The sequence below is a fragment of the Puntigrus tetrazona genome, chromosome 4, assembly GCF_018831695.1.
Source record: "Puntigrus tetrazona isolate hp1 chromosome 4, ASM1883169v1, whole genome shotgun sequence".
In the NCBI taxonomy this organism is placed as follows: domain Eukaryota; kingdom Metazoa; phylum Chordata; class Actinopteri; order Cypriniformes; family Cyprinidae; genus Puntigrus; species Puntigrus tetrazona.
In genome coordinates this window covers 2,998,272-3,022,274 of record NC_056702.1, presented here as the reverse complement: position 1 = coordinate 3,022,274, position 24,003 = coordinate 2,998,272, and the positions used below count along the sequence as shown (strand labels likewise).

The window sequence follows — 24,003 nt, the reverse complement described above, 5'->3', positions numbered from 1 at the left end:
GTGCCATTGCACGCATGGTGGAAATAGTTATCAGACTCAGTCTGTCGTATCTTAATAAGTCGAGATATTGGATTCGCAATACAGCTCTCGTTCTCGTGTATGTGCTTCTTCTCATCAGATTATCGTAAACGAGTGTTTTGCACCAGTTTTTATGCTAAAGAAAGAGAAGTGCACATCAAATGTGTGTGTGTGTGTGTAGGATCTTGCGATATATGAAGATCTCTTTAGTTTCTCTTTAGGTAGAAGCAGAGATCTGCCAGCAGGACAAACCACTACAAACATGGTTATCATTTTTATATGCACCCAAACATATAAATGGACACACGCAATTAAAAGCAAGCTTGCTAAACAAGTAATCAGTTACTAGTAGAAAAAACGATTCCAGCGACGTGTAGCGTTTGCGATGCCAATCCAAATCTACTTTTGCTGTTTTTACGACGAAAAAACGGCCTGTGCGCCAATGCTCAAAATCTAAAAATCGGTCGTCTTTATTCTCTTAAGAAGTAAAATGTGTTTTTTGGGCGTAACGTGCAATAAACCAACCGGGGTATCATCTCCCATTCCCTTTAAGATGGAGTTGTGCCCACGCCATGGAGGAACTGAAGAACAGTTGAAGAAATGAAAGAACAGATTCGTGCAATGGGTTTATTTTCACAGCCTTGACCAACGGTTTTCCCAATGACTGTAAGTAGGCCACCGTGTTTTATAATAATATTTAACGCAGATAAGCATGGGATTTAAACATCTGTTGATTGAAGACTTTTCTGATAGCACTGGCTTTATAAAGGGGCAGAGGATCAGGAATTATTTATACAGACTCTAATACTACAGTGCGGTAAACGTTTCTACGTTCGTTGCATTTCAGTTTATGCGTAACAAGTCTTCATTATAACTGATGGTTTGTGTTTCCTGACAGTCATGGCGGTGTCCGGTCATCTCGGGTTGGCGTCTCTGGTCGTGTTGATGCTGGCGTCTCAGCTGGACTTTTCCAGCGCCGCCGTGCTCGTGTATGACTTGCACGCCAACAACCTGTCCGGTGATGCTGCTGGAAACAAACCCGATCCGTACCTCAAGATCTGGTGTGGTGGCTCTTTCGAGGATACAAATTACATCAAAGATAATTCTAATCCTCAGTGGACAGAGAGCTTCACCTTCTCAAGCTGTGATTCCGGCGACAAACTGAAGATGGAGGTGTGGGACAAAGACACGACGACGTACGATCACTTGGGCTGGTACAGTGGACCGTGGGAATCGGAAACAACAATCACATTTCTTTTCTGTTGGACAAGGCACTATGTATTTAAGCTACGATGTGAAATAAATCTGCTCCAAACACGGACTTGCTTTGAGACAAGCTTCTTTGCAAGAGGTTCGTTAGTAATAAAGTAGAACGCCATGTTTTGCACTGACGTGTGTTTATTAGAGTCTAACCACTGCTGACTTTTTATTTTAACTGTCTATTTTCAATATTTCCAAACAATCATTTTCATCACTTCAACATCCACACCCATCTTTATTGCTTTTATAACAAAAAGAAGTAGTTATTGCGACACTTCTAGCAGAAATGCTTATATACATTCACGTGCGGCAATCACCATGCAAAAAGAAAAACAAATCTACACACACAAATACCCATACACAGGTATACAAATACATACAATAAATAAATAATAGCCTCCTTGTATCAGACAATATGTCATAAATTATATATTTTTCTTAAATCTTGAATAATGCCTTGGAATGTATCTTTGGCATCTCTCAATCAAAACGGTATTTATCCAGACCCGGCCAAGCAGTAAGTTCTTCTTTAGATGCAGAGAGCATTGAACTGGAGGAAGAAAAACAAAACTGAAAAACGTTTGATTTTGTAGTTGGCTCCAGGGCACTGAATCGTACTTTTCTTTACACGCTTGGCAGTTGGTTATATAATGCAAGTTGTATCACAATCTGTAGATACTGCATGCAAAGGGTTTAAGGATCAGAAACCTTGCCACACAGTAAATGCCTTGTGTTCGAATATATGTTGACTCATTTCAATAGTGTTAAATCATTATAACCAAGGTTTGTCAAGTCTAATGCAAGTCTCTGGAGTTCCCAGAATGTGTCTTTGAAGGTTTAGCACAAAATACCCTAAGGATCATTTATAATATCATTTTGAAAATGGATATTTGAGAGGAAGCAGAAACGCTCTGATTGTGGTGCCTGTTTCTTTAAATGCAAATGAGCTTCATGACACGCCCCTTTCAGAATAGAGCTAGTACTCTACCTGCTTAAAAAAAAGATTGTGTTTATCGCGTTGAAATAATGCGTTTTAAACCACATTAATTTAAACTTCTGATATATGGTTTTCTGAGTGGACGCAATTCAATTCAAATGATCTTTATGGACATAAAGTCCCACACTTCCACCTTTACTTCACTGCTTTTAAAATATAAAAGGCTTTTGCGGTCCGACCAACATGCTTATTGCCTTATAAACTTATTATTGCCTTAATGTCTTGTGAAATAACTCGTCTTTTAAATTTTTTAACAAGGTGTCATAGTCTTTTCTTTCTTTTTACTGAGATTACTTTTTAGGGTAAATATATTAAACATTTTATTGAAAATGGCATAAACTTCAAATTAATAAAAAAAACCCTGAAACCAATATGAACCGTTTTTAATGGTACCAGTATTTCAGTATATTTCTGCTTTTGCAGCCAAATAATTTTAAACCATTGCTTACATGCCTTCTTAGAGAGCAATTTTACCCACACCTGACACGTGTAAATACACCATGTTTGATGATCATATTTAATACAGATAAGCTTGGGATTTTAGCGCCTGCTGATCACCTTATGTCAGATTTTTGTGATTGCACCGACTTTAAAAGGGGTGAAGATCCAGAGGCATCCATACAAGCGAGCTGAGCATTTCAAGGCTAAATCACCCCTCAACTACTTCTTGTAATGTGTTATTATTTTGTCTGGTGTGGCTCTGCTTTTGGGGGGCAGACAGAATATCGCAAGCACACCAGTCATCCTCAACTTTCCCGTACTGTAGATGTGACGAAACCCTGAAGCTGGAGGTGTGGGACAAACACCTGAATTTTGATGATAACCAGGGCAAGTGTACCAAACTGATGCAATATTGGTCTTTCAGTGTTTCTTGTAATCTGAGCAAGGGAACTGTGTTTTACAGATAAGAGTTGTCACAATAGATCTGTTCCAATCCAGCACTTTGTGATGACAAACCTCTACTCTTACTAGCCTGATAATAAAGTCCACGATATGCATTGGACATTCACACTGAATTTTTATGTTTTTGTGCCATTGCACGCATGGTGGAAATAGTTATCAGACTCAGTCTGTCGTATCTTAATAAGTCGAGATATTGGATTCGCAATACAGCTCTCGTTCTCTCGTATGTGCTTCTTCTCATCAGATTATCGTAAACGAGTGTTTTGCACCAGTTTTTATGCTAAAGAAAGAGAAGTGCACATCAAATGTGTGTGTGTGTGTAGGATCTTGCGATATATGAAGATCTCTTTAGTTTCTCTTTAGGTAGAAGCAGAGATCTGCCAGCAGGACAAACCACTACAAACATGGTTATCATTTTTATATGCACCCAAACATATAAATGGACACACGCAATTAAAAGCAAGCTTGCTAAACAAGTAATCAGTTACTAGTAGAAAAAACGATTCCAGCGACGTGTAGCGTTTGCGATGCCAATCCAAATCTACTTTTGCTGTTTTTACGACGAAAAAACGGCCTGTGCGCCAATGCTCAAAATCTAAAAATCGGTCGTCTTTATTCTCTTAAGAAGTAAAATGTGTTTTTTGGGCGTAACGTGCAATAAACCAACCGGGGTATCATCTCCCATTCCCTTTAAGATGGAGTTGTGCCCACGCCATGGAGGAACTGAAGAACAGTTGAAGAAATGAAAGAACAGATTCGTGCAATGGGTTTATTTTCACAGCCTTGACCAACGGTTTTCCCAATGACTGTAAGTAGGCCACCGTGTTTTATAATAATATTTAACGCAGATAAGCATGGGATTTAAACATCTGTTGATTGAAGACTTTTCTGATAGCACTGGCTTTATAAAGGGGCAGAGGATCAGGAATTATTTATACAGACTCTAATACTACAGTGCGGTAAACGTTTCTACGTTCGTTGCATTTCAGTTTATGCGTAACAAGTCTTCATTATAACTGATGGTTTGTGTTTCCTGACAGTCATGGCGGTGTCCGGTCATCTCGGGTTGGCGTCTCTGGTCGTGTTGATGCTGGCGTCTCAGCTGGACTTTTCCAGCGCCGCCGTGCTCGTGTATGACTTGCACGCCAACAACCTGTCCGGTGATGCTGCTGGAAACAAACCCGATCCGTACCTCAAGATCTGGTGTGGTGGCTCTTTCGAGGATACAAATTACATCAAAGATAATTCTAATCCTCAGTGGACAGAGAGCTTCACCTTCTCAAGCTGTGATTCCGGCGACAAACTGAAGATGGAGGTGTGGGACAAAGACACGACGTCTGACGATCACTTGGGCTGGTACAGTGGACCGGTGGGAATCGGAAACAACAATCACATTTCTTTTTCTGTTGGACAAGGCACTATGTATTTAAGCTACGATGTGAAATAAATCTGCTCCAAACACGGACTTGCTTTGAGACAAGCTTCTTTGCAAGAGGTTCGTTAGTAATAAAGTAGAACGCTATGTTTTGCACTGACGTGTGTTTATTAGAGTCTAACCACTGCTGACTTTTTATTTTAACTGTCTATTTTCAATATTTCCAAACAATCATTTTCATCACTTCAACATCCACACCCATCTTTATTGCTTTTATAACAAAAAGAAGTAGTTATTGCGACACTTCTAGCAGAAATGCTTATATACATTCACGTGCGGCAATCACCATGCAAAAAGAAAAACAAATCTACACACAAATACCCATACACAGGTATACAAATACATACAATAAATAAATAATAGCCTCCTTGTATCAGACAATATGTCATAAATTATATATTTTTCTTAAATCTTGAATAATGCCTTGGAATGTATCTTTGGCATCTCTCAATCAAAACGGTATTTATCCAGACCCGGGCCAAGCAGTAAGTTCTTCTTTAGATGCAGAGAGCATTGAACTGGAGGAAGAAAAACAAAACTGAAAAACGTTTGATTTTGTAGTTGGCTCCAGGGCACTGAATCGTACTTTTCTTTACACGCTTGGCAGTTGGTTATATAATGCAAGTTGTATCACAATCTGTAGATACTGCATGCAAAGGGTTTAAGGATCAGAAACCTTGCCACACAGTAAATGCCTTGTGTTCGAATATATGTTGACTCATTTCAATAGTGTTAAATCATTATAACCGAAGGTTTGTCAAGTCTAATGCAAGTCTCTGGAGTTCCCAGAATGTGTCTTTGAAGGTTTAGCACAAAATACCCTAAGGATCATTTATAATATCATTTTGAAAATGGATATTTGAGAGGAAGCGGAAACGCTCTGATTGTGGTGCCTGTTTCTTTAAATGCAAATGAGCTTCCGCGCCACGCCCCCTTTCCAGAATAGAGCTAGTACGCTACCTGCTTAAAAAAAAAGTTTTGGGTCTGATTGTGTTTATCGCGTTGAAATAATGCGTTTTAAACCACATTAATTTAAACTTCTGATATATGGTTTTCTGAGTGGACGCAATTCAATTCAAATGATCTTTATGGACATGACCGTGTAGCATCAAAAGACTACATTATGCAGCCAAACAAACAGATTAATAAAAACTAGGAGATACATCGGAAAGAGGCTATCACAGCACGTGAGTACTAAACTAATTTCTCCTTCACACACTGGATTATGTTTATGTTAAAAACACACAAGTTACCCTGGGCTATGTCTGTGAAGGTAAACAGCTGGGAAGGAAATGCGCGGGAGCAGCATACAGTAAATAAGGCTCTGTTAGCATGTTTAGCTTGAACTGCTTCTCTATTGGCGCTGGCGAAATCAAAACGAGGCTCAGCAGGTGGAAACTGACCAATTAAGGGGCGGTATTATTATAATGAGATCAGACGCTTGCAGAAAATGACTTGGATTCATCTTTTTCACGTTTCCTTGTTTATATATATATATATATATATATATATATATATATATATATATATATATATATATATATATATATATATATATATATATATACATCAGTGAGACAAATGCAGCGTGTTTGATGCAAGCTTCATTACTACTGAGCTTCTTTGCAAAGAAAGTTTGTCTCAAAGCAGCTTTACAGAGAGCTAACCTGTAGAACTGTGGACTTATTTCACATCATAGGTGAAAAAGAAACATTGTTCCTCGATCCAGCAGCCACTTTTTCGCTATAGGAGCCCAAGAGATCATCACTCGACAGATCTTTGTCCCACACTTCCACCTTTAGTGTGTCAGCAGATATAAAACAAGAATTATCATCAACAAGATTATTTTCTTACCCCATTGGCAGGTTATTTAGTTTTTTTTTTTTTCAAGCAAAAATACTTTTGTTTTATGAAAACAAGACAATATTTCTTACTTGTCTAGAAAATCTGTCTTGATTTAAGATTTTCTTTGGAAGTTGCGGTTGGAAGCAAAACAAAAAAATTTAAAGGAACAGTTCACCCAAAAATTCTGTCATCGTTTACTCGCTCTCAAGTAGTTCCAAACCTGTATGAATTTGTTTCTTTCGCTGAACGCAAGGGAAGATATTTTGAAAAAGGGTCACCAGTGACTTCCACAGTATGAATAAAAATGACTCTAGAAATTGGTGACCCAAAACAGCCTGGTTACAAACCCTTTTCAAAATATCTTCCTCATCCTGAAACGATGACAGACTTTTATCCTTGAAGTAAGGTAAGCATTTTTTGCAGTTCAATGTAATGTTAAAGATTTCTTTTATAAATCCAGTCTAATCACAAACATCGTCTGAAGGTTAATCAACAGGTGGTGAAATCCCATGCACTGGAACATGGTGGTCTATTCACGTTTGTCAAGTTGCCAAGACTGTCTAAAATCACATTCGAAAAAGGAATAAAAAGTGATTACAATGATTCAGAAAGCACATGGTAAAATAACATGGAACTTATAGAAATGTGGGTTTTGTTTGGGCTAAGAACCTAATAGGATGATGGATAAGAGAGACTTGCACACATTTGGAAGGACGCAGTGTGTGTGTGCGCACATGGTGTCATTCACATCTTTATCATTTACAGTGAGATACAACCGAATATGACAGAATATTAAGGTGAGACACTGCAGACAAATTTTTGAGATGTTGGGTTTTTAGTCTTTGTGTGTGTGTGTGTGTGTGTGTGTGTGTGTGTGTGTTTTCAGACTAATGGGAAAAAATCATCCAAAAGACACTGTTAAGTGTTAAGTGAGGCACTTTATTTACGTGTGTCAATAGATTTTAATTACAGTTATTTTTAAAGACGTTTAAAAATGAGTTTTTTTTTCCTCTTTTCGCGGTAGCACTTATACAAACCATATTTTATTGACATTTGCCATCATAAGAAGATGATTGAAAATTATTTTAGTAACTCTGTCTCATTTGGCAGAAAGCAGAAAACACTGGGTCAATGACATGGCCTATACAATAGTGTCCTTTCTAAAGAAAAAAATTATATTTGAATAATTTAGTTCAGATGTACTAGTCGCATTCATGTTGTTTTTGTTTTACCGTCAATTTAAAGTTAAATTAGAATTTAAATTTACATTTACATTTCAAATATGGTGCAAATGAGTGGATGAGGACACGTCGGAGCTGAGAAAGTTGTAAATATACAGTACGAGAGCGGCCCCTATAGGAGAATCACACATTTAAAACAAGATACGCATTAAAACAGACAATGAGCACGTAATGTGTTGCCTATCCACCTTTTTCCTGAACGCGGAAGTAAGCCTATGGGTGCGGCTTCCGGTTCGTTAGATAACAACGCGCAGTTAACGATAAAACGAGTTTCACAGTTAAGATAATACATTAAAATAACATGATAGGACACACCATTTTCAATATTGAGTAGATTAAAAATTGCTGAATTAAAATAACCCATAAATTTTACAAGTGGCAGCGCACTTTTTTATGTTAGGAAAATGTTTTTATGTATTTATTTTACTTCAGGACAATATGGTATGCAAGGACAAATAGCATTCATCACATTTAAAAAATGCAAAGACATTCACTGAGTAACATATTTCTGTTTTTATTTGCACTTGCAAAAACATAAATGTGACAGTATTTCATGGTAAAACAACAACAACAGAAACACACTTTTTATCTCAGTGTTAAACCATTTAGATGTATATTACCTTTTACATTCACAAAACAACACACTGTATTTCTGTTTAGTAATTTATGAACGTCAAAGCAGACTGGGTTTCCTGTGCTTGCACATTCAGGGCTTTTTAGAGATGCTAAGCGTTTGGGCGTTTGAATAGACTTTCTGTTACAAAACAGTAGAGGACCCCAGAACATTTTGGACAGACACAAGTCAACAGGGAAAGAAATGATAGATCGGTGTTCCTATGAAATATAAGATATTTTTATTAAAAATGATTACTGCCATTTGCCATGGTTCTCAAGAATGCTTTAAATATAAAAATTAAAGCACATAATAAAAGGAAGAAATGGCATGAAAGCTGAAAACAGATGTCAAAATGAGGTTAAAATTAGTCAACCAAAGCACAGAGGTTTGCTTAAAGTCTTTTGCTTATTCTGTTTTTAACAGCAGTGTTTGAATGCAGAGAATATAAAAGAGAATATTAAATCAGATGTTAACAAAAATATATAAAAAAAACCCTGCTTTTATCCACCTCAGGACAATAAACAGTTAAAATATTTTTTGCTGACTTTGCCAACACGTTACAAGAAAAAAAGCAGATATTCATGGGATCTAACCACCTGTTGATTGCCAATGGAGTTTTGCATTGGCGGTTGCGTTATAAAGGGAGCACGAATCACAAAACATGCACACAACACCTAAATACAAGCAAGGTAAGGCATATTTAACGCTACATCACACCTCGGCTTCAGCTATTACTTTTACCCTTCAGTATCTGTATGTTTTCTTTCTTCAGTCATGGCCGTGTTTGGTCATCTTGGGCTGGTGTCTCTGGTCGCGTTGATGCTGGTGTCTCAGCTTGACGTTACCAGTGCTGCCGTCCGGGTGTTTGGTTTACACGCCAGGGACCTCACCGGTGACCCTCTTGGAAACAAACCCGACCCGTACATCAAGGTCTGGTGTGGCTCTACTTTTGGGGGTCAGACAGAATACCACAAGGATACTGCAAATCCTTCGTGGTCTGCAGAGTTCAACTTCCCGTACTGTAAATGTGACGAAACCCTGAAGCTGGAGGTGTGGGACAAAGACATGACTTATGATGATCTGCTGGGCACGTGTACCAAACTGGTGCAATACGGGTCTTTCACCGTTACTTGTTATCTTAACAAAGGAACTGTGTTTTACAGGTTTGAGGCTAAATAAATCTGTTCCAAATTATCGCTTCGTGAAGACGCTTTGAGACAAACCTTTTTTTGCACACTCTGCATGTTTTTAAAAAGGTTTTTTCATAAACTACGACACTTTCATTTTAAAAACGCGCTTGCAATAGCCTACTAATAAAGTCAAGAATCAAGTAGTCTATTTAAACCAGATCCAGCGTGAATTGTGAAGTAAAGGGAAAAATGTCTTATGAAATCGTATGGTAGTTTTTGGAAGGAAAATTTTTTATTTAGCTCTGTTGGCGCGTTCACGAGACTCTCCTGATGTAGTTCATTTCAGTCGAATCTTTTCAGTTCACAGAATCGGTTTAAATGATCCACTCACGATTCGACAGACGGCGTAGGTCCGACGCTGAAGTAGCTGTTGGGAGGTGACACTTATCCGTGAATAACAGCTTACATTTCACTTTGTTCTTTACATACATCTACGATATGAATTACTATTAATAGGAAGATAACGGACGTGTCGTATTAGATCGCTGAAAAAAAATACGTGATCGACTATTGACTGATTTCGACCGATCAAAGTGAGTAAATGACAACATTTTTGGGGTCAACTAGTCCTTTAATATGCAGTTTAATGCTACATTCTGCAGGGGTTTTTTTACCTATAACCTCAAGAGCACATTAATGATAGAGCCCATGTTTCGAAAACAATATGAACTTCAGAAAAGTATTTATTAGATTTAGGCAGTTGTTAACAGACACGGTTATATATTTAGAGTAAGTAGCCCAAAATCTAACTTGCTACCCTTGCTTATTAAACAGAATAAAGTGCTTTAATTAACAGATCCAACAAACAAAAGAAAAACATCTCTTTACCCATGTCTGTATAATGTGGGGCATTGAAAGTATAATGAAAATATAATTGAGATTTCAGATCTTTCAAATATAGAACTCTTTCAGAAACATTCGTTTTAAACTAAAATGTTTTTGCTAGCAATTACAATTCACCCACAACAGATTAATCGTTAATGTATGCCACACTGATTGCCCACCTGTAACACACAAATATATTTTTTCTTAATAGTTGACATTATAAATTGTCTTAAAGCAGCTTAATAAAGTTGCTGTTAAAGGGTGTATTTATAGTTAATCCAGAACCAAGCCACACATTTAATCGCGGTTCCCACCCTCATCCAATAGCATCTATTAATCTGAAACCATCCACACTGATAATATACAGTATTGATAGGATGCAGGGTGCGTTACTGAAGCATTATGTTTCAGGCTGCTTGGTAAAGCTATCAAACCACTAGTTCACATGTAGGGGGGATCTGGTATGGTTACAAGGCAACAGGCTCAGATGATGCAATCCATGATGTGGATCTGCAGGGAGTCCAGGTCAGGTAGGACTTCCCCACATTTGGGACAAGCGTGGTCTGGAATATTCTGCTGCTGCCAATCTCCTGTGGAATAAAGAGGTCCATGTAATCCTGTTAAGCGGCACAAGTATACTGGCACATGAGTTCACAGCTTGGATCTCTACCTCCTTGCGGGTGATGTGGAGATGCTGGCCCTTGTGGATTGGCCCCCCGTGACACATGCCTCCTTTGCATCTCACTCATGGAATGTCTGCAGCGTAAAACAATTCCCTTTTCAAAATCAAAGAGGTCACATGTGCGCAATGTAAGTGTTTGAAGCTTATGACGGACCTGCCAAGTGACTCCATCTCTTCCTGGAGCTGGGTGTTCTGTTTCTTCACATACTCCAGCTGAGTGGCCAAACGCTCTTTCTCTTCATGAATCTTCTCCCGAGCCGCTCGTTCTGCGTAGAAATCGGAGGAATATATCTCTGCCTGTATGTGTACACAAAAACACAGAATAATAAACAACGATCCCGCTCACGAGGAGCTTAAATAAGTGGGAGGATGCCCAGCAAGCCATATAAGCTTTCATACCTGAGCCTGGAAAACAGAGATGGTTTCTAGTTCCTTTTCCTTCTGGAAGATTTCCATCTTCATCTCGTCGATCTTCTTCTGTTTGTCAGCCAGTGCTTTTTCAGCCGTATCGAACCTGGTTTGGAGGTCACCGTAGTCTTCCCGTGATACAAAACCCTGATGATGCACAATCAGGTATGCAAGAAGAACGAAACACCAGCACACTCCAAATACAAAATTAGCTGCCTTAAACTGTATTAAACATATACAAATGTTTTGGTGCAAGCTTAACTCTCCTTCAGAAATTAAGAATATTTGTAGTTCACAGATCCACCTAAATAATAATGTCTGGCCGAACAGTAAATGAAAATTTGTACCTCTCTCTTCTTATTTTCCTCTTGGAGCTCATTGTAGTCTTCAAACAGCTTGGTATAGGCATCTTTCAGCTGGTTCAGGTTGTTCCTGGCAAAAAATCGATAAGAGGAGATGTGATTATTATGAAAACATCATAAACAAAATGTGGAACCGAGTAGAGTGGGGGTGGGGGTAAAAAGTTGCACTTACTTCTCATCCTGAGTTTTCTTCTGTTCCAGTTTAACAGCAGCCTGAAGGCTTTCCATCTGAACCCTCAGAGTGTCATTTTCAGCCTGAACCTTCTGTTTGTCTCCGAGCTGAGTTTTCACAGTACCTAGATCCTGCTCCAGATCCTTACACCTGAAGAGAAAACATGAGAAACTTTATAGACCCTTCAAAAAAAAAGAAAATTTACACACAAAAGGAAGATCTGGATTTCTACACTCATTACTTAGAAAATGTGCTCTACAGTTCTAGGTTGAATTAATATATAAACATGCTCATGTGACACCATTGTATTGTTGCACAACAACAGACTATTAAACTTTAGGTGACCTTACATACTGAAACTAGATTTGCATTTCCAGAAGAAACAAAATCAAGTGTGAAAGCATCGTATGGTAAGCAATTTCAAGTTGAATATTTAGAAAAATACAAATTATATGTAAAAACATAATAATGCTAAACTGTGTATCGGTTACTGTTGCCTGGTGTTTCTGACCTATCCTGCAGGTTTCTTTTCATGTTCTCAGCTTCATCCAGTTTGACCTGAGCCTGTTTCAATTCATTACAGAGCTTCAGCAACTGATCCTCCAGATTCTTCACCTCAGCACTTGCCTGTTGTAAACAAACACAGAAAACAGCGTCGCTTCTTTATTGTAAACGAAAATTCAAAGTTGTTACACTTCCAACGGTTCTATTTCACTTTCTCCTCAAAGACTAGGGTTGGGTATCCTTTGTCATTTTAGTGATTCCGATTCCAATTCGAATTCCATCCGAATCCTGTTGTTATCAATTCTCAGTTCCCATACTTTTTTGGAGTACTTTAAGAAAAATGTTTTTACCTTTCATTCTTGCCACTTTTATGTAGCCTTTAACAGTTAACTGTGACAGTTCGCTAAATAATAAATGAAATAACATTAAAAGGAATGCAAGAAGAAATTACAAACAAAAACTATTTAGGTATAAAACAAAAAAAATACAATATAGAAATATATAACTGGCAGTAAATATGGGAGGCAGTAATATAAGAGCGATTGAAAGTCAGCAGCTGATCCAAAGAGGCTGCTTGAATTGCAGGATACTGCTCAAGGAACCTCTCAAACAGAAAAGAAACGGTATGTGCGTATTGAGATAAGGTCCTTGTTGAAGATAGATACAACTGTTAAATGCTCACTGCTGTTCACTGTGACTCAAAAAGTCAGGAATCAATAAACTGAATCGAAATGTGCGCATCTCATCGAATATCTGGTTCTGAAGTGAGGTTCTTGATACCCAACCCTATCAACGACCACAGTCACATGCATGCTTTGATCAAATAACCAGTTCAAATATGCGACACGGATAGCTAAAAGTCTGATTATCTTACATTAATTTCAGTTGTACAGGGGAGAGACGTCTGTACACTGGTGTCGGCGTGTTCCAGTCTGCTCTCCAACTCGGCAATTCTGCAAACACCCAATACATGCAATGAAAGGAGCTCAAACAAGTTCTGTCTCTAAGAGGGTACGCGAGATTGTGTCCTACCTCCCACGTGCCTCCTGGAGCGCTAGCTGCAGTCTCTCCTTCTCATCCGTCTCTGCTCTGAGGGAGCGAAGCAGCTGCCTCACCGTCTGTTCCTCCGACTCAGCCTTTAGCCTACGTACACACATATATTTGCTTAGTTACCGAATTGAGGACCTACTGTGTTTCTACAATTACTATAGACTTTCTGTGGCCCACATCCTAACATTAACCCATAAAGAAAACGTTTGCATGCTTTAGACACTATTTGAATACGTTTTCCAACTTGGGACACTCGCATAAAGAGTTTTTTTTTCAGATCTAGAGTCATTTCTATAGCCACCTACAACTGAACAAACAAACAGAAACTGAATCGGAAACATTTTAATGGAAATCTTTTGAAGATTTCTTAATTCTGCACTGCTTACATGCTGAAAGCACAAGCGTCCTTTGACTTGTCGGGCAAATCTCTGGTCACTTTTAACTCGTCTTCCTGTGGAAGGAGACACAAGGAATGACATTGAGCAACATAGTGTTGCTTTATTGAGTTTGTGTGCGTGAGTGCATACTTACAGCTATTCTAATCTCAATGAAGGAATCTCTAGGTGAACCTTGACCCATTTTGAGCTGGAGTTCAGAGTTTAATGCTACCAGATCATTCTTCTCGGCCTGAAGACGAGCAATCTGTCCCCTCAGCGTCTCCAGTTCGGTATGTAAACACTACGGCAGATATTTAACTTCATTGAAGTCTTTTTATGATTAGATATTATTGAATGGCATGATCTTTCACAGTTCCCATCTTGTCTCACCTCAGCTCCACTTTTTTCCAGCTCTACCACTCGTTTCTTCAGCTCCTCGTTCTCTAAATCCATAACGTTCAGTCTGGTTTTGGCCTCCTCTAATCGTTGCTCAAGGAAGTCCCTCTCCTCCTTTTGCTTCTCCTTCCATGTCGACAGACCCTCAAATCGCTCCTTCATGGACAAGTTGGTTTGTTTCAGGGCCTCTGGGATACACGTAACGATTGAATGCGATGGAGCATGTTTACGTACAGAGATTATGACTGAAAGAGAAATGAAATCTCACCCTTCAGTTCTCTGTTCTCTTTGATCAGGGTGTTCATCTGCTGAAGGGTCTCTTCTAAACTGCCCAGATTCCCCGGGCCGGAGCCGCGTGGGTGATTGATGTCCCCGTTCATCATCGATGAACCAGATGCCATGCTTCTGGAGTCTCTTGAGCTGTGAAATACCACAACATGACCCTTTAGTTTAAGAATGGTTTACTCTCAAATAAGCAATTATCAGCACAGAATGAAAAGTGAAACCTAAGGTGAATAAAAAAAACAAGTGCTTATGATTGTACGTTCAAAATGCAATCAAGAAACTAAAATTAGCATAGTATCAGGTTGAGTCGAGTTAAACCCAGTCCGATTGGTGGCAATGATTCAGTGTTTTGGAAGATCGCAGGTAAGTAATGACTCTCGTTACGCAAACCTTATGGCATGACGTGACTTTTGAATGACATTAGTCTTAATACGACACACGTTTGAGTGGCAAACAATGGTTCACTTCAGTGTTGTCCTGGCTAGCCCAAATGGTAACTGTTGAAATCCCACTTGCAACGTTTCACAAACAATACGCATCAAGAGAAAACGAAAGTTAACTAGGTCATTGCGGTAGAAATGAACCGGCTCTCGTACCCTACGCCCTGATACGTTTAATAAGCGCGCGACACGTTAATACGCACAGAGACGCGTTTTAGAGATATAACTCGCTACATTTAAGAGCGCTGCGATACTCACCGAGCGTTCACTTCTTGTGCGCACCAACTTGTTTTGGGAAATGCTGCGTTTCCTGATCCAGACGTCAGCGCGGCGCGCGCGGAACGCGCAGATCTGTGATCCAAAAGGATCGGTCTGTTTACAGTAAGCCTTACGCAGCTAAACGTCTATCCGATGTCATACGGCTCTAGTTTCTGAAGCCGCTTCCCCCGATCAGCCCTGAACCAGCTGACGGGGACGTCACGGCGCGGCCGGGGTTTCCCTGCGCCTGTCCTGCTGAGGTCGTCCCGCAAGACGCACCCAGAACTGGGGCAAACGGAGGGGCTTTTCTGCCTCCGTTACGATTTCGTATGTTTGTAACAGTCACTCTTTCCTATTTGAACAATGACAAACTCTCGTGGGTGTAGAAACAGCTTTGCGCTTTCCGTGTGGTACATTTAGATATGCGGGTTTTAAAACGTTTCGCCGTAGCAATATAGCTAAAACAACAACGATAACAATAAAAAAGATCATATCTTTTTAATAAAAAGCTGTTACAGCTAACGTAAGGACTTTGTTGATGCACTAGATGGAGCCATTGAGACGTGCGCGTGCGTTTTCAGCGTTTAATCGCTTTATTCATTGGAAAACCTTAAAAGATTTGTAGTTTCAAAGACAATACTAATAGAAATTATGACCTGGTTACCTAATAATTAAGGGGAGAGTGATCTGTCATTTCCATCTTGATTTCACAGGAAAAAGGCATACAGTCTATTAAATAGACTACTACTTTTTAAATACAAAATAGCAGTTTAACACTTCCATCAACATAATTTGAAAGGATTATATTCTGTGTTGTATTATTTATATGAATAATTAATTGTTTTGTTCTGCGTTTTTCCAGACTTGGACTAATTGTCGCGTAGGCTAAATAAAAAAGAGCAAAAATAAATCACATCTAAATATCATGTGGCATCCCAGTTAGAGAAAACCATTCTTCAGGCGTCTGGCTAATTGAAATCACTTTAAATGGGCAACACAATACTGGTACAAACTACTATATTATTTAATAATAATATAAAAACGCCTGGCTGTATAAATGATAATATGGTAACCTAACAGTTAGGGGAGACTGAACTGTACTTTTGACTTTTAAAAATACAAGTTTTAACACGCGTATCACCAGCACGGAATCAAAAGATGTTCTTTGTCATATTAATTGATTGTTGCGTGCTGCTTTGTGCGAACTTGTTAAAATGCATACACTTTTTAAACTTTTGCATGACTGAAAACTAAAGTTCTACAATGTATTTCCCAAAGCGCTTTCGTAAGTGAATTCCTATGAACAGTGCTCTGTTTTCTCCCTGCATAATCAACAAAGACAGAAAAAGAGCCCAAAATGCCGTCCGGGAATGCAGCAGTGAAGCTGCTGGATGGACGCAGGACGCAGCTCGTCTATTGGCTATTTGAACTCCAGCGCGCCGATTGGCCTGAGACGAACTTCACGAGCGATGATGGATCGAGGAGGAGCAGGATGGGAGCTCGTACTCGTGAACCTAAAGCAGTCCGGACTATGTGATCTGACCCCCGGGCCGCTGCATGGGTGCTTTCACTTGCCTCGCCTATCCACTGAAGCCGCGAACGAGCACTTTTACGCGTGGGTTTATTTACTGGCGCGGGAAGCATGCACCTTGCGCTTCTGCTGACGCTGGGAGTCGGGTTCGCGTCCGCGTGTCAGCTGCCCAGCGAGTGGCGACCCCTGAGCGAGGGCTGTCGAGCCGAACTCGCCGAGATCATCGTGTACGCCAAGGTGCTGGCCATCCACGAGGAGCCGTACGCGTCCAGCCTTTACAATTACCTGCCGTCCCTGAAGCACGAGCGCGCGGAGGACGCGCTGCTGTACGCGGCGGAGGTGGAGCTGCTGTGCGACCAGGCGTGGGGCAGCATGCTGGAGGTGCCTGCGGGCTCGCGCCTCAACCTCACGGGGCTGGGGTACTTCAGCTGTCAGTCACACACGGTGATGGAAAACAACTCCTACGTGTTCTTCCTCAGGTGGGCTCGCGTCGGTTTAAAGGCTAAGCATCGGTTCTGATTCTGAACCTCGTTAGATTGAAAAAGTTCGACAAAAGACAGACCTTAAGTTGGCTTGAGAAAAGTTTGACGGTCTGAAATAGAAGTTAAGTTTTTTTAAAGCTTGATTATGTTAAAGGATAGATAGATAGATAGATAGATAGATAGATAGATAGATAGATAGATAGATAGATAGATGATTATTAGAGTACCAGAAGTGGTTGCTGAGGTACTCTGGGTGATTGCACAGGTGTTGCTATGCAGTTGCTATGGTACCCAGGTTGGCTGCTAAGGTATTGCTTGCTCCAGAAATATTTAGGCTTTTTTTTGCTCTAATTTTCAGTGCAGCACCTCTACTAAAATGACTCTTACCAACCAGCACTTTTTAAGAAGAGGGGTTGTTGTTCTACTTAAAATTTTTTCAATTTTGAATTTTTATCTTCAGTTAGTTTTTATGTTTTGTAAAAAATCTAATTTCATCGTTTAAGTCAAACATGCACGTGTCTCTTACAGGATGGATGAAAACTACAACATCCTCCCTCATGGAGTCAACTTCCAGGATGCCATATTCCCTGACACGCTGGAGAACAGACGACTGTTTTCCAGCCTCTTCCAGTTCTCGAACTGCTCCGGTGGACAGACGATGCACAACTTTAACAGTGATTGGGAGAGCCAGGAAGACAGCAGGGTACGACGCCAATAAACCAACACACACACACATATGGGCTCAATACGCTATAGAGCAGCAGACGTAAATAAAAACGACATATCTTGTCAAGACAAGAAAATTGAAAGGCATGAATCTGCGAAAGGTGAACGTCAGTATGTGTACGTGTTTGTGCAAGTTGTTTGCATCGGCAGACGTTGGGTGTTTTGAAACGACTCTGTTGTAAATTCAAGAGCCTCGTAAATGGCTTTTTATGAACACAGGAGTGTCCGCTTGCACAAATGCATTTATTTTTATCTGTGCTCCAACAGTAAAACAGCAGACAGTGTTCATTCCACTAGTTCTGCACCAGCGTCTGGAGAAATCTCACTGGTTACGGCCGAAAGGTCCAAGTAAGAGGAAGTAGTGAGAATAATATGAAATTAACATGTTCAGGTTCTCATGAGTAAATGGAGCTCTGTCACACAGCACACAAGTCCTTTCTTTGGTGGTCTTCGTATTGACGACTGTGACTGTTCACCACAGTAGGAGGCTGAGGTAATTCAGGAGTTCATTCGGCTTGATAGAGGCCGGATTAAAGACCTCCCAGCTAGAGCTGCTCTACCTTACGCACACACACACACACACACACACACACGGACAGCATGTCCCACCCAAACACACACATCTGCCACTGAAAATAAAGCTGAGAGAGAAAGAAGATGGAGTAGGGAGTGAGGGAGACGTCAGCCGGACATGTGGACGTCCTCTCGGGGAACGGCGGCGGGTTTTGAAAGGAAAATAAATCATGCGTTTGATGTGGACGGTTCGAGGCAGAATGGGAGGAATGTCAGGGGTCCTCGGAGGTTATGGCAGGGGTTTTGAAGGATGTGAGGATGTAACACACACACACACACACACAGAGTATCAAGTGGAGGCAGATATGTTTGCCTTGATGAGATTAGCCTGCTGTACATTCACACACATCAAACACAAAGCCGCTCATTAGTCGGACTGTCGGAGGGGAGGGGTTTATTTGAAGACAAACACAATGAGATGCCTGAACGTACAGACTAATAGCCACTTCAGCTACACGAAAACACTCATCAGCTGGGGCCATACTGTTTCAGATTTATTGAGCGTAATATACCAACAGAGAACCAGCGGGAATCTCCCTAGACTTTTAGAGAAACGTCAAGTGCCCTTCAAATACGATTCTTTTTTTGTTTGACTGCATACGTTTGTCTGAAAGGCAAGGTGGTAGAATCCCAGTAAAAAATAAGTAAACTAGTATTATTTCTTTTATTTGTTTTTTTTTTGTCTTTAAATGATAAAACAGTAGACATGCTGTTTATCATAAAGAGTGATTTAAATGCCCCTTTTTTAGTATATTGAATTATTTTTATTATATTTACTTGTTTAGTGTATTTTATTATATTGAAACAGTGTTGTATTTAACAAGTCAGACTATAGCTTGTTTAAATTATATGTTAAAGTTGTTAAATAGATGTTAAATATTATTCTCAAAAATGTCTATTTCTGAATATATTTAAAAATACATTCCTGTGAAGGTCTTTAGTGTCGCGATACTTTTAAAACACTGTCAAGTTACTTTAATCAATTCATTTTTTTAGCGTTCTTTCTGGTTAGAAGTTTTAATTTCCCAAATAAATTTCAAAACAATATTAATTCAAATACAATGGAATGTAGAACAAATTGCACGGAGAATGTGAGTTATTGAAAGTCATTATACAAAGCATCAAAAGCTGTGTGTATTTGTGAGTGTGTCCATTCGTGTTGAGATCAGACGCAGTGACCCGAGGAGGTGCGGGATTCCTCTAACAGGTGTCCGCTCCTCTAAACAGATGTGACAGTGGATATGTGTCTAGATGCAAACAAGCCATATTCCTTTTCGAAACAATTAAAGCCCTATTAACAGCATCTTTTTAACTCCTAAACATTTCTTTGACAATACCGTTACACTCATTCAAGCGTCGCGTATCAAAAAAGACACACCGGGACACTAATCACATCTGCTCGGAGAGACAGACAGATGCTGAGAGAGAAGATAAAGATAATGATGGCGTGTGCGCCGCAGGAACAGGTGGGTGTGATTATCAGGCCCGGGAACCTCAGAGAGATAATGAGAGCTGTTTTACACAGGAGCTTTCCTGTGGGAAAAGGATTGTTTGAGAACGCCTGAGGGACTTAGTGCTCTTGTGACTGTAGCCGGCACCGTGTCTCTTAGTTATGTCACCCCCTGCTTCCCATACCGTCCATTGTGCTTTATTAAACCCTTTTTTGCTACACAGTCAAACGTCTCAATGCATAATGTATTTTCATCAAATATCATGTAGGATCTGAAGGAAAAAAATCGATCTGAACCTCAAAGTGTGCTCGAATTCTCTCCATTTCTTCATTCCTTCTCTCATTGTTTATTGTGCATTCTTGTCTCATTTTCTTTTCACAGAAACACTCATCTATTGTTATGGGTGACTCACGTACCACCACATCTGGTTCTGGTTTGGGTTCGAAAGCAACGCAGGCTATGTTTGGCTCTTACTGTTTTAAATGCACCACGACCGCTTTAAGAAATCTTATTATATCTGTTTGGCATAGTTTGATGAGCAGAGACGCGCGTGTTGTTTTAGGTGTGTTGTGTCCACCTGTGAGCCGTGTGGTTTGGAGAAGCTGTCGTTTGGAGAGCTTGTTGATGCAGCGGTGGGTGTCTTGTTTGGACAGTAGGGACACAACAACGGTCATTCTCAGCAGACCTTATTCTACACTATGTGTGCTTTTCTGTCCAAGGGTAGCGTTTAAAAAAGCTGTGCAAACATACATACATTTACACACCACTGTTAAAAAAATGGGGGTCTGTATGTTTTTATTATTTTAAGAAATTAATACTTTTTTTTTTCAGCAAGTAGGCATTAAATTGATTAAAAGATGAAAACCGTGTTATTTTGAACTTCGCATTTAGCAGTGAATGCTAACGCTGAAAATTCAGCTTTGATCACATTATAAAGTGTTATTTTAAAATGTTCATAATACAGTATTACTGTTTTTTTTTTGCTATACAATAGCCTAAATGCAGCCTTGAACAGGCATTTAAATCATTATTGACTAAAAATGTCTCCATTCATTCTCATGACATTTGTGACCCTGGACCACAAAACCAGTCACTATTTGTAGCAATAGCCAAAAATCAAAGCGACTGATTTCTCTTTTATGCCGAAAGTAATTAGTATATCATGTAAAGATCATGTTCCATGAAGATGTTTGGTAAATGTCCTACCGTAAATACAGTTTGACTTCATTTTTGAGTAATATGCATTGCTGAGAACTTCATCTGGACATCTTTAAAGGTGATTTAGATTTTATGCACCCTCAGATTCCAGATTTTCAAATGGTTGTATCTTGGCCAAATGTTTTCCCATCCTAACAAACCTTGAATGGAAATCTGATGATTTTGTAAAATGTACACTTACACCGCTTTCGTGGCCCATGGTCCTACTTTTAGTGCAATTGGTTCATGTGGTGACCTCTGACTTCACGTAGCACTCAGATTCGGCCCCGTTGCAACAGGGATTTAGACCTTTCCGCTGTTCAGAGAGAATGTGCGGCCTCCTGTTGCTCAAATACACACCGACACGGCCATGCAATCACACACTCTCCACATGTGCGCGCACACACACACACACAGCTCTCAACCGTGGGCATGACAGCGGGCCACTTTTGAACTGCCTCCATCACACACACGCTGGCATGTGTAGGGGCCCAGAGAAGAAAGGCAGCGCTCAACGGGAAATAATAAGGCTGTCAGAGGCTGGAAATGATGTCATGTTGTACGCTGACCTTCATTCCACGGGATTGGGTTGTCGGTGCACGTAGATTAGAATGTAAACGTCGCTCTCGTTTTATCTTTCAGCTGCTGTGTTCCTCCGTGCAGAAGGTGTTGTTTGAGGAGGAGGAGCGAGTCGGACAGCTTGAGGAGCGCGTGGCCGAGCTGGAGAGGAAGAACGAACAGTTGAAAGAACGGGTGGGAAAACTGAGGCATTCTCTGAGGAAGGCCCGCAAAGTGTCCCGTCGCGCAGAACGAGAGCGCCTGGAGCTGCAAGAGCGCCTGAGACACGTGGGACATCACCTCAATGCCATTTCACCCCAACACAGCCCTCCACGCCACAGATACACACACGGACTGTGAGCTCCAACACACACTTCAACGTGGACTCGTACAGGCTGCAGGGCGGTCTTCAAATCCCATATATCTGCATTTTTTGTTCTTTCCATAGTTTTTAGCCATTAATCAAGCTCCAAATGCTTGTTTTGTACATACTTTTAATGTTTATATTGATATGGTATGCTTAAACCTTTAGTGTAAAAAGCTATTTCTAATTTGAGCTGATGTTGCGTTTTAGACTTTTAGTTTGAATTAAACTAATTTCGATGTTGCCACGTGAAGCGCATTTTTCAAACATTTAAAGTGTATTACTTAGATTTTTTTAAAGGGATAGTCAAAAGAAGACATTTCTAAAAACTTTTTAAGTTTTAAGTTACCATTGACTTCCATAGAATTTTTTTTTTGACCCAATGGTGACCCAAAACAGCCTAGTTACAAACTTAATAAAAAAATATCTTCTTTTGTGTTCAGACAAACCAAAGAATTTCATACAGGTTTGGAAATATTATGAGTAAAAGATTTAGTTTTTTTTTTTAAATGTATATTTTTAAGATTACTTATAAACCTGTTTTTTTTATAAAAAGCTGATACTCCAATGCAAAACTACAGAAAGCCAGTATAATGGACCTATAGATATGCATCACCCCACACTTCACACGGTTACATCAGGTAAATGCGAGGACACACGCACGCATTCAGATACTATGATTGCACTGAATTACATTAGATCTGATTCTTCCTTTCTGGTGTAGCCGATAGTAATGCATCACAGGTTCACTTATCATCCAGTGACGGCCTTTCAGCAAATCCTCACTCATTGTCTCCTTTCATCTGCTGAGCATATCGAGATAAAGAGCGGAGGAAGGGAGAGAGAATGTGTTTGACATGTGTCTCAGTCCGGTTCTGAGAAATTATGGCCTCACTCGTATTCCCAAATTGCTTCAGAGGTTCAGCAGGTTACGAGGATGCTGAAAAACCCTGCAAGTCAAACTTACATCATAATTAGTAATCAACAAAACAGTCATGTTTCACTTAATAGAGGAGACAAACATGTTTCCCATTAGGTGTATAAATAGGTACAGAGAGGAACATCAGGAGAACATCTACACGCGAGTGTTAAAAACATCTTATTGCATATGAAAGAGACCTTGCAGAGTCACATCACGTGAGGCATTAGAGGGTCTGCATCCTCTCTTTTAAGGAGGCAGTAGCTTTGATTTCACCAGGCTTTCTAAATCAACCAAAATGACTCACTGTGAGCTAATATTGAACTTTGCAGGACCGCGGCTACACAAAACATGGCCACGACGGCCTATCAGCACGCCGACGATGCAGAACGTATAGATCTAAGACACTTCAATCTCACTCCAACCCAAGCAAACATTATCCAGTCCTCTCATAAACATTAACCTCAGCTGATCCCACTACAAAACGTTTGTCCGCTTTCAACACAGTCCGAGTTTGTTATCAAAGTCTTTGAGCTGCAAATGTGATCAAACTGCGGGGCTGAGGCTGGAGGCTGATAATGGGTTAAAAACCACAGAAATAGACTCAAAAATGGCATTGTTAAGGTTCTGGTCGCTTGATAATGGCTGGGAGCAAATTTAAGTTAGATCACATTCTGCTGCATAAAGGCAACATCAATGCAATTTTGAATGTTTGCAAAAACAAAAACACAACAACATTATTTATCCACCATTCACACGAGTGTTAATCATAAATACGTTTTTGAAATGTTTTAAAAATGATATTTTGAACATTTAGAGAGCATACAGAGTTTTAATAATAATTGTTACTTGGCCATGTATTTTTCTTTTTCTGTTTTGTGTCGTTTTTGCTAAATTGTATTCAAGACTTTTCTCGTTTGCTTGAATGGGCTTGCGTG

The 24,003-nt window shown here is 39.9% G+C and overlaps 5 protein-coding genes across 5 annotated transcripts; 4 read left to right on the top strand and 1 right to left on the bottom strand.

Moving 5' to 3' along the window:
- Positions 1-762: 762 nt before the first annotated feature.
- On the top strand, positions 763-3,183 carry LOC122342805 (perforin-1-like). The gene is made up of 3 exons (XM_043236920.1): positions 763-835; positions 917-1,244; positions 3,042-3,183. Exons 2-3 carry the CDS (start codon positions 919-921, stop codon positions 3,181-3,183), a joined length of 468 nt encoding a protein of 155 aa, XP_043092855.1. The 5' UTR covers positions 763-835; positions 917-918.
- An 880-nt stretch (positions 3,184-4,063) lies between these two features.
- LOC122343283 (perforin-1-like) lies at positions 4,064-4,643 on the top strand. Its single transcript, XM_043237663.1, has 2 exons — positions 4,064-4,137; positions 4,219-4,643. Exon 2 carries the CDS (start codon positions 4,221-4,223, stop codon positions 4,623-4,625), a length of 405 nt encoding a protein of 134 aa, XP_043093598.1. The 5' UTR covers positions 4,064-4,137; positions 4,219-4,220; the 3' UTR covers positions 4,626-4,643.
- Positions 4,644-8,915: 4,272 nt separating this feature from the next.
- On the top strand, positions 8,916-9,509 carry si:ch211-240l19.8 (uncharacterized protein LOC799298 homolog). Its single transcript, XM_043237125.1, has 2 exons — positions 8,916-9,004; positions 9,088-9,509. The coding sequence occupies exons 1-2, from the start codon at positions 8,977-8,979 to the stop codon at positions 9,492-9,494; spliced, it is 435 nt and encodes a 144-aa protein (XP_043093060.1). The 5' UTR covers positions 8,916-8,976; the 3' UTR covers positions 9,495-9,509.
- A 661-nt stretch (positions 9,510-10,170) lies between these two features.
- Positions 10,171-15,402, bottom strand: optn (optineurin). The gene is made up of 14 exons (XM_043237123.1): positions 15,265-15,402; positions 14,550-14,701; positions 14,276-14,469; positions 14,040-14,186; positions 13,895-13,959; positions 13,491-13,601; positions 13,333-13,411; positions 12,466-12,581; positions 11,955-12,104; positions 11,768-11,852; positions 11,412-11,567; positions 11,167-11,309; positions 11,001-11,086; positions 10,171-10,920 (listed from the first exon to the last, which is right to left on the bottom strand). Exons 2-14 carry the CDS (start codon positions 14,680-14,682, stop codon positions 10,814-10,816), a joined length of 1,572 nt encoding a protein of 523 aa, XP_043093058.1. The 5' UTR covers positions 14,683-14,701; positions 15,265-15,402; the 3' UTR covers positions 10,171-10,813.
- An 80-nt stretch (positions 15,403-15,482) lies between these two features.
- On the top strand, positions 15,483-22,393 carry ccdc3a (coiled-coil domain containing 3a). The gene is made up of 4 exons (XM_043237124.1): positions 15,483-15,591; positions 16,604-17,274; positions 17,806-17,980; positions 21,867-22,393. Exons 2-4 carry the CDS (start codon positions 16,907-16,909, stop codon positions 22,140-22,142), a joined length of 819 nt encoding a protein of 272 aa, XP_043093059.1. The 5' UTR covers positions 15,483-15,591; positions 16,604-16,906; the 3' UTR covers positions 22,143-22,393.
- The last annotated feature ends 1,610 nt before the right edge of the window (positions 22,394-24,003 follow it).

Excerpts from the sequence above, each read along its gene's own strand:
- LOC122343283 (XM_043237663.1), top strand. The coding sequence starts at position 4,221 with ATGGCGGTGTCCGGTCATCTCGGGTTGGCGTCTCTGGTCGTGTTGATG.
- optn (XM_043237123.1), bottom strand. The coding sequence starts at position 14,682 with ATGGCATCTGGTTCATCGATGATGAACGGGGACATCAATCACCCACGC. Across the intron at positions 14,187-14,275 it reads TGGAAAAAAGTGGAGCTGAG|TGTTTACATACCGAACTGGA; the intron begins GTGAGACAAGAT and ends TATCTGCCGTAG. Across the intron at positions 12,105-12,465 it reads AAAAGAAACCTGCAGGATAG|GTGTAAGGATCTGGAGCAGG; the intron begins GTCAGAAACACC and ends TTTTCTCTTCAG.
- LOC122342805 (XM_043236920.1), top strand. The coding sequence starts at position 919 with ATGGCGGTGTCCGGTCATCTCGGGTTGGCGTCTCTGGTCGTGTTGATG. Across the intron at positions 1,245-3,041 it reads TTGGGCTGGTACAGTGGACC|ATGTGACGAAACCCTGAAGC; the intron begins GTGGGAATCGGA and ends CCCGTACTGTAG.
- si:ch211-240l19.8 (XM_043237125.1), top strand. The coding sequence starts at position 8,977 with ATGCACACAACACCTAAATACAAGCAAG. Across the intron at positions 9,005-9,087 it reads AACACCTAAATACAAGCAAG|TCATGGCCGTGTTTGGTCAT; the intron begins GTAAGGCATATT and ends TTCTTTCTTCAG.
- ccdc3a (XM_043237124.1), top strand. The coding sequence starts at position 16,907 with ATGCACCTTGCGCTTCTGCTGACGCTGGGAGTCGGGTTCGCGTCCGCG. Across the intron at positions 17,275-17,805 it reads TCCTACGTGTTCTTCCTCAG|GATGGATGAAAACTACAACA; the intron begins GTGGGCTCGCGT and ends TGTCTCTTACAG. Across the intron at positions 17,981-21,866 it reads AGAGCCAGGAAGACAGCAGG|CTGCTGTGTTCCTCCGTGCA; the intron begins GTACGACGCCAA and ends TTTATCTTTCAG.